At 44.2% G+C, this 9,583-nt stretch overlaps 1 protein-coding gene across 1 annotated transcript in view; it reads left to right on the forward strand.

Annotated features, from left to right (window-relative positions):
* The first annotated feature begins 210 nt into the window (after positions 1 to 210).
* Positions 211 to 9,583, forward strand: part of NOTCH2 (notch receptor 2) — a 194,797-nt gene continuing 185,424 nt past the window's right edge. Inside the window, exon 1 of the mRNA XM_024119792.2 lies at positions 211 to 516. Within this exon, the coding sequence (XP_023975560.1) occupies positions 444 to 516 (73 nt within the window). The 5' untranslated portion in view covers positions 211 to 443. The remainder of the gene's footprint in view (positions 517 to 9,583) is intronic.

Raw genomic sequence — 9,583 nt, forward strand, 5'->3', positions numbered from 1 at the left:
TCGGGACCCGACGCGGGTTGGCGAGGCTGGAAGGGGTGTCTGAGGACTCATAGTAGATCCTTCCGCGCGCAGCCCGGGCCGGCGCTTCTTCCTGCGGGAAACCCCTGGGTGCTGAAGGCGGCGGGGCCTGGCCGCGGCGACAGCGGGGCGGGGTTTGCGGTGGGAGGAGGAGGCCGAGGCGGAAGGACACACGAGGTTGCTTCGCTGCACACCCAAGAAAGTTTCAGCCAAACTTCGGGCGGCGGCTGAGGCGGCGGCCCAAGAGCGGCAGACTTGGGGTGCAGGGAGTGGAGGCACGGAAGCTCGAGCTTCGGGGCTCAGCGCTAGGCCGTGAGCGGCAGAAGCAGGAGGAGAGGAGGAAAAGTGGGGGCTCCTCTGTCGGGACCCCCTCCCCATGTGGATCTGCCCAGGCGGCGGCGGCGGAGGAGGCGGCGACCGAGAAGATGCCTGCCCTGCGCCCCGCTCCGCTGTGGGCGCTGCTGGCACTGTGGCTGTGCCGCGCGACCCCCGCGCGTGGTGAGTATCGGGGCGTGGGGTGCTGTCCCCTGCGCCCCGGCCCACGCCCCTCCGGCCCGGCGCGGCCGGCCACCTGGGGCGATCCTTCCCACCCTTCAGTCCTCCACTCTGCGAGAAGGCCGGGCTCGCCGTCGGCGTGGAGTGAGGCCACTTAGTTCTTAAAGTTTGGACATCATCGCCCCCCCCTCCTTGGGCGCGCCCCCTCCCCCGCGCTCCTCGCCGCCTCCTGCTCCCCTCTGCCGGTGGCCGCACGCACGCCTCCTCGGCCGGAGGCGGGCAGCAAGTCTCAGAAACTCCCTTTCTGGAGCACTTGAGTTCGGGGAGTGGGGCAGTTTTGCCCACTTGGCTCCGCGTTTCCTGGGGTCAATGGAGAGCCAAGGGCGGGCTGCCCGGGACAACCATCGCCGGCCGCGGAGCGCAGATGGGCTGAGCGGAGGAATGCCAGATCCTGGCGTGGAGGGAGCGGGGGCAGGGCCTCCAAGGCCAACGGCTTACACCTTCACAGCCAGACTTAGCTTTGCTAAGAGGAGGCCCACAGTCTGAGTGGGTGGGTTTGGTTTGGATGGGGACAGGGTTTTGCGGCGCGCCTGAGTTCTGACACTCTGAATCCATGGTCCCCATGAATCCGGTGTAAAGTTTTTCTCGAGTCTTTGAAAGGTGGAGGCAGGAGCAGTAGGAAAACTGGTGTGGCTGCATGCTGAGCCACATGATTTAAAAATCTCCACTGCTGTTATTCTTTCCGAGGCGCAGAGCTCGGGCGCTGTTTCACAGTCTGTGTCCAGACCCAGGAATGTGGTGTGACGATCACCAACTCCTCCAACCTGGCAGCAGCTTTTGCTGTTCTTTTGGCAAGGTTGGAGGTGGGGCGGGGGCGGGTGAGTAACAGTGGATACGTTAATTCAAAGTGGTGCCTTCGAAAGCTTCTTTATGGTTGGATATTCGCAACAGTCTTTCTGAACACGGTTGGATCAAGGAAAGGAAATCGAATCATATCTTACCCATCCCACCCACACTCTTAGATTGCAGATTTCTTCAGACTGTTTAGTGGAAGGAGCTTGGGCTTTGGAGCTCTGCTCTTTAATCCTGGGTTCAAATCCAGCTCTGTTGTATGAACTCACCAATAAAATGGGAATGAAATTACCCAGCTAATAGGATTAATTAAGAGAATGTATATTAAACCCATGGCAGTCAAAAGGTATTCAGAAAGTCCTTTCAGGGCAGGGCTGTGTTTTATTTTTTTTTTTGAACTCTCTGCTTCCAGTGGGATGGTGGCTTGTGCATGTTTGTTGAACCGAAAGGGGCCCCTTCTTTTCCTAGCCTAATCTGAAGGAAGATTTTTACCCTTACCAAGAAAACGAGTACATGATCTATGTCTCTTTGTAAAGAGAATATTATGAAGATGAGCTTCAGAAAACTTTGCTCTTTGTTCATTGTTAACAGACAGTCGACATGCCAATCACAGATGTTTAAAAGACATCAAGGTTATTTATCACAGCTGGGTTGTTCAACACCAACCAGATTCTTCTTGGAAAGTTCAAATTCCATACACCTCTGGGTCCCTCAGAATTTCAGAAGTGGGCTAGGATGCTGTGTGATGATGAACCAAAGCTCTTGTTTCAGAAGCGTTTAACAAAACACATATGATAGTATTTTTGCCTTTCCTTTTTCTTTGAGTGAAAGCTCTAGTATAAGTGTAAATTTAGGATAGAGGGGAGTATAAACAATGGGCTAGTCTGGGGTTATAATCCTTGGTCTACCATTAGCTTGTTTTAGTAAATAATTTAATCTTCATGGCCTGTTGTCTCCTCATCTATGGAAGGGAACCAAAAAGATCACTTACTTTAGAGAGTTGGAGGGAATAATAAATATGTTTGCAAAGAGATTTGCTAAATTAAGTGTTTAATGATGAGACTGATGTCAGAAATAGGATTACTCTGACACACAAGGTTTCTCTCATTCTAGGACCTATACTTCTGCACTGATGAGGTATTGCTCTTACTAGCTAGCTTTTAGGTGGACAAGTCGAGTGTTAGTGTTAGCTCAAAGGACAGGATTTAGGTATTTTGATTTTTAGACAGGTGTTCTTCAGATGCTAAACTACACAAAAATAGAAGAGATTAAAAAACCTGTTTATTGGTACAAATCTTGAATCTTTTCAGAGTCTAGCAGTGAAAGCTTCTTGAATCGTCTCAATTTATTATCATTGTGTTTTGTCAAGGTACCAATTATAACACACCCTTCCAAACTTTTGAGTGTTCCTGTATTTGGCTAGTGGCCAATTGTTAATTTAAACATCGCTGAGTTCCTAAGGCAAGGAGCTGTCAACCCATCTGTCTGATTGTCTAAACAGCTATCAAAGACCACCCCTTGCCCCTTGTTTTCTTTTGCTTTGCAATGGGAAGTGACTCCCTGGTTTTGCTGCCTGCTAGATGATTTCTCAGTTGAATTATTCTCTTGCTTTTAAAAAAAATCACAAATTGTTTTTTCTTTCAGATGGAGATAAAACTTACCCTCAAACTGTTTTCCTTTTTCTTCTTGTTCTCTCTGTATTGTTATTATCTCTTTTTGGGGAGGAGGCATGAAGGAGAGTGATTTTTTTTTTTAGTCTCTCTTTTCTTTTTCCTGATTTTTTGATTTTAAAAAATATTTACCACATCTTTTTGGCATCTCCCTGTACCATTCCCACTCTCCTGCCTCTTCTGTGGACTTCTTATAGCTTAGGAGTAACTTTTGGTTCACCTGAACTAGAGTTGCTGACTTCAGGACCCTTAGAAAATGTTTAAATTCAGTGGGATATGCTTGGATGCTTCAGACCAGCCTTACAATACATTTTAAAAATATCACACCCGCAGAAATTCTATTTTGCCCACAAAATTTGCATTGATCTAGTTCCCACTCTCCGATGCCATTCCTGGTGGTCTTCCTGCTTACCCTGTCCACTGCAGCAGAACAAAGCTCCACATCCTGGCTGCATCAAAATCAGCTGGGGTGCTTTTGGTACAGTAGATCTGAGATTCTGTATTTTTCAAGGTTTACAGGTGATTCTGATACAGTAACTTGGTTGGAACTCCATGATATTTCATTATTCTGCCTTCAGGTGTGTATATGGGGTCTTTCCTTTTTAATTTTAATAATTTCCAGAATGGACTGAACCTTAATCAGCCATTCCAGTATTTAACCCTTCTGACTCCCAAAGATTTTTTAAATTGCCAGCATAAAAGCTGTAGAGTATAATACTATTTCTTCTTGTTCATCTGGGCACAATGGGTCCACATTGTCTCTTTAGAAGGACTTCATATATTTGCAGGATATTATTATAAACTGCCTCCTCCCTTTCTTCTCTCTTATCTCTTTTTCTTCAAGCTTCATTCATATGTATCATTTTTGGACAATTTGTCTATTGGTCCTTAACGGTTTTAGAGCGAAAAATTCTAAGCCATGAATTGAATGAGAATATAATCAGAGATTTTATATTATACTGTGTGTACAGTGCTTATTTAAGTGCTTCTTTTCTTGACATCTCTGTCTGGATGCCGCAACTTGAACCTTTTATTTTACTGCCACCCTTTCCTTATTCTCCTTCTCTCTTCTTTCCTTTCTCTGCAAATGACTTGAAACCAAAGGGTTTTCTTTTCCTCTACTTTTCTTTCTTATTGGTCTACCATATGCATTATATTTTGGGCAGCTCACTGGACTAGAAGCCAGAAGACCAGAATTCTCCTCCAGGTCAGTTATTAATTAGTCTTGTGCTGTTGCTGGAGGGGCACTGCTTTGGTCCTCCGTTTGCTCAGGCACGTTGTTCATAATCACTGAGCCAATTATAGAGTTGAGACTAGAATTTCTCTCTTCTGGTCCTCAGTCTAGTGCCTCGTCCATTCTCCACACCACTTCCATCTCTTGTACAAATGAGCTCATGTACACAAAAATACTTAGAACTTCCTCAAGTGTTTATTGTTAATGTGTGCCTCTTGAGGAAAAGAATTGTATCTTTTCAGTTATGTTTATTCTAATGCCCCCCCTTGTACCTAGTATGGTGCCTTGGCATCTAATTGGCACTCAATAAATATTTGTTTAATTGAACAATTACTTTTAGTCATTTTCTTATTCTGGACTACTGTGGTACTTCAAGTCAGATTTTTTTTTTTTTTTTTTTTTGCGGTGCGCGGGCCTCTCATTTTTGTGGCCTCTCCAGTTGCGGAGCACAGACTCCGGACGCGCAGGATCAGCGGCCATGGCTCACGGGCCCAGCCGCTCCGCGGCATGTGGGATCTTCCCGGACTGGGGCACGAACCCACGTCCCCTGCATCGGCAGGCGGACTCTCAACCACTGCGCCACCAGGGAAGCCCTCAAGTCAGTTTTTTAAAAGACAGTATTTGCAAGAGTTATTGTTCACCTTACATTTGGGGGAAAAACCAAATTTTTCCCTTCCCCAGATGTTTTATTTAAACTTGCCATTTTGAATTTCCCTCTTTGTGTGTGTGTGTGTGTGTGTGTGTGTGTGTTTAGTTTCTTCTCTCTCTCTTTCTTTCTTTCTTTTTTTTTTTCTGATCACTTCTGCAATTCATAAAGGTCACTTTTACTTTGGAATTTAACCTCAGAGGTGCTGGCATCCACCCCCAGCCTCTCACTTGAGTTGCTTCTACTGCTTCCTGTATTACTATTATTACTATGGCAGCAATTTCTATTATTTTGTCCAGAGTTGCCACACCTTACTGTAATTTGGACATTTTGGGGACTCTTGGAATATAGTGTTTTTAAAATTAGAATTAAGAAAAATTTTTTTGTTTTATATCGGAGTGTAGTTGATTAACAATGATGTGTTAGTTGCAGGTGTACGGCAAAGGGATTCAGTTATACCCATCCAAGTATCCTTTATTTTTCAGATTCTTTTCCCATTTAGATTATTACAGAATATTGAGCTGAGTTCCCTGTGCTATACAGTAGGCCCTTGTGGGTTATCTATTTTAAATATAGTAGTGTGTACATGTCAATCCCAAACTTAGAATTAACTAAGTTTGTTGATATGATTATCTTGAGTTTTTTTTCATCCTGAGCTGGATATTGCAAACTTGTACTAGACTGAGAGGATATTTACATTAAGTGTATTTGTTTTTTCCCACCAAGAGGGTTCCTTTGAAAACCACCACCACTGACAAAAAACTCTAACAGTGAGACATGACAAATAAATTTTTGAGAGAATCATAGAGTGTGAGCTATCTCCAAAATGAGATTTGTTCCTTGAGGGCAGGGACCATGTCACACACATCCCTTCTGTGACCTGTGCCCAGCATGCAGAGTCAGCTGGGCAGCAGGTCCTGGTTAGAGCACCTGTGACTCCTGCTCTGTCCTCCCCAGCTTTGGGATATTCTGGAAGAGAGCAATGGTGAGTCAGGGGTGTGTTCTTATACTCCTTTCTCCTTTGAAGAGAAAAGATCAGTTGAAGGCTGACCCCACCTACAGACTTTTATACTATCTCTTTTTATTAATTAATGGGTAGCTGAAATTTTCCTCTTTATTGACTTATGTATTGGCAGGAACTTTAAAAAGTTCACCTAGTCCTATCTTTCCCGTGCTGATTCTGATCCTCTTAGAACATCCTGGTTAAGACGTAGCCTACCTGTTTTCTCCTTGAACACCTTTTGTGATAGACAGCTCCCTGCCTTCGGAGGCAGATGAGTCTAGATTTGGACAGCTGTAATTCTTAGGAAGATCTTCTTTTTATATTCAGCTGTAATCTGCCTCCTTATGACTTGCCCCCATTGGCATTCTTCTCAGGCATTTGTCTCAAAGAGTCCTGACCTCTTTGTGGGTGACAGGGATCCAAAGGTACCCTTTACTGAACTGACACCCACCCCTCCGTAGAAGGAGTTAAACTCAGTGAGGAGCATGAAGATGATCCTGTCTGGGGTGATTGCTTGGGTTAATCACCTTAGCCCTATGTATTTTATACTTCCCTGCCCAGAGGGGCACTTGTGGGAGGGAAGCATTTGTTGAGCAGTGTTTCCCTAATCTCTCTCATAATAGGAATACCTGGGGTCTTCTCCTGGAGATTCTGATTCAGCAAGTATGGAATAGTGTCTGGGAATTTGTATATTTAAGAAATAGCCAGGTAATTCTTATACTAGGGAAGTTTTGGAATCACTGCAGAGTGAATCTAGGGAAGCCAAGGGCTTTTTGTTTTGTTTTTGTTTGTTTATTTTTAAAAAATAATTAATTATTTATTTATTTTTAACATCTTTATTGGAGTATAATTGCTTTACAGTGGTGTGCTAGTTTCTGCTGTTTAACAAAGTGAATCAGCTATATGTATACATATATCCCCATATCTCCTCCCTCTTGCGTCTCCCTCCCACCCTCCCTATCCCACCCCTCTAGGTGGTCACAAACCAGTGCTAGAGGTGGGTTGCTTTGACTGCGTCCTGTGGTCATTTTCTTCCCCTGCTTCTTACGGAATGTCTAGCTCACCAGGGAGAAGAAGCTGCTCTCGTGTCCCCATAAGGCTAGTAAAGTTGTTTTGTTGTAAAAAAAAAAAAAAGTTTTTTTGTGATCTATCCAAAGTCTTAGGACTGCCATGTGTGTGTCATGTATGACTTTGGTGGAAGCCTCCTTATCCCTCCATCAGCATGTTACCTGAGATACCAGAATACTTAAAAGTTCCACAGACTTTTTGGTGTCCATTAAGGAATTCTGTCCTCAGCCCTTGTGAATGATGCTGTCTTTGAGGATGTCTGTTTTGTTAACCTATGAACATGTCTGGTGCAGGGATTTCCCTCAGATATGTTAGTGCAAAAAGATATAAAGGTCACTCATTTCAGGCAGTCCTGCTTTGTGTGGGGGGTGTCTGGGCTGCTGCAGCGAATGGAATAAGGAAGGGAGAATAAAGGAGGAATGGAGGACCTCTTGAGCAGAACTGAGCAGTCTGCAAGAAGGGGCCCAGGAGTGCTCCTCTGACAAAGACACTTGGTCTTGCTGTTCTTGATAGGAAGAAGGAAGTGGCTTCAGATCTGAAAGGATATGCTCACGGCCTCTGGATGGGACAAACAGCACTGTTCGTTGGCAGTGGTAGGAAGTTGGCTGTAGGTCTGTTCTTTCTTTTCTCCTCTCCTTTTTGAAGGGAGGATCAGCTTTGTGGCAGAAAATACATTGTGACTTTAAAAAGAATAGTAAAGCCAAGAAGGCGGGATGAAAAGCCATAGCTAGGAATGAGCAAAGCAAAGCAATTATTGTATTAATTTACTTATATATGTAAATATATAAGTATATAATACTCTAGTAGGAGCCCTAGCTATATTGGCTCTAAGATTTATTACCTGTGTAGCTCTCCTTGGTGGTGTGTTAGGGAGGACTGTGGTGTGTTGTCATCCTTAATTTGTGTGTTTTCCTTAGTATCATGTGGTAGGGAGTACAGGGTATTTTACTTTTCTAGCTGTGTGAGAATCACTGACCAAATCCAAGATAGAGTCCTGCACCCAAGGAGGTGACATCATCAGGGAGACAAGACAGATGAGCACACAAAATTAGGAACATGAAGTACAGTTATTTAGTAACTTATCTACACTCTCTGAGAGCAGTTTCCTGTAGTCAGGGTGACTAAGAGCTGTAGGGTCTGAGGGAGGAAACTCTAGGACCACCAGGGAACCGTGACCCCCAACTCACCCCTGCTGGGCTTGTCTGCTGTTCTCCTCTTTCTCTGTTGGAATTCAGAAGTATCAAAACTTGACTTGGGGAAAAGACAAAGACCCCTTGTTTGGTGGGGGTGTAAATATAAATTTGGCACCTGCTGTGGTGTCTTAGTGGGTTTGTGGCAATAGAGAGAGGGCTGTGTTCTCAGTCTTGGATGCTGACTGAGCCTGATCTAGGACAAGTTAAGGTGGAAGGAGTTCCTTTGGAAGATCGAGCTCTCAGTGGCAGTAGCTGAAGGAACTTCTCATCACAGTCAGGCAATGACTGAGGTGTAGTGTGGACACACCCCGAGTTGCTGCCTCAGGTGGCATTGATTAATCATGCTAACATCTCCCTCACCCTCTTGTGCTTGTCTTGGCAAAACCCTGTCCTACTAGCCCCTCAAAGTTTGGGGTTTACTAGATGATTGGACAAACTCTTGGGGGGTCATTTTACTGTCCCTTGCCACTCTGGAACTGCAGGCGGGTTACCACGGTCCATTTCTGGTGCCCTTGCTCTTGCTCTCCTAGTCAGGCGGTGAGGGGCCTGTGTCTCTCTTCCCAGTGGACTGGAGCACCTTCCCCAGAGGCCTCTAGGGCAGTTTCTGGTCTTCAAGTCAGTTCCTTCTGCAGGATATTGGCAGTGACTCTGGTTCTTTGAATGCCTCAGCCAAACATCGTGCCAAGATGGACTCATCATCTCACAAAGACAGGTTGGATCTATGGGTGTGGCAGAACCTGTTTCTGGGTTAAGGGTAGCGCTCCCACCCTCATATATTTATTCATATGAAGAAAGCGTGTGTGTATTTTGTGAGGTAAGGAAAACATGATGATAATATTTTGATTGGAGTCAGATATTGTCTCCCTAATAGTCTGTTGTCTTTTAACAAATAGTATCCCTTTAAAATACAGTTTTGCTTGCTGACTAAAGTGTTGTAAAGAAGCTGTGGTTACATTCTAAAGTATACTACCTTGTTCAGAGGCAGGTGCCTTTTAAAATTGTTGTTTGCTTCTTTTTCATCTCTTTTTACTCTCATCTCTCTTTTGTGAGGAGATTCTGGGAGGCTTTTAAGCCTCAAAGATTAAATAGCCTATTTTAACTAGTACCTAACAGGGAGAGGTTGCTGTGTTGGCATACTTATCCAACGTTCAAATAAGAAAAATTGAGAACTATTTATACACTAATATGTTCTGTTGAGTTTATGAATATGAATAGTAAGAAAACTAGATAGTGCTAATTTGTTAACTTCTCTAAATGGTTAGTGTGGTATGCTGCAAAGAAACTTTTGTTTAATTCTCTGCTTTCACATGCTTTTGTTTATCTCTAAAGTGTGGAGACTCATTGAAGTTTGAGGACATGTATGCTTTGATTATTACTTTTTTTTTTTTTTTTTTTTTTTTTTTT

This window comes from Physeter macrocephalus, chromosome 4, assembly GCF_002837175.3.
Source record: "Physeter macrocephalus isolate SW-GA chromosome 4, ASM283717v5, whole genome shotgun sequence".
Lineage (NCBI taxonomy): Eukaryota > Metazoa > Chordata > Mammalia > Artiodactyla > Physeteridae > Physeter > Physeter macrocephalus.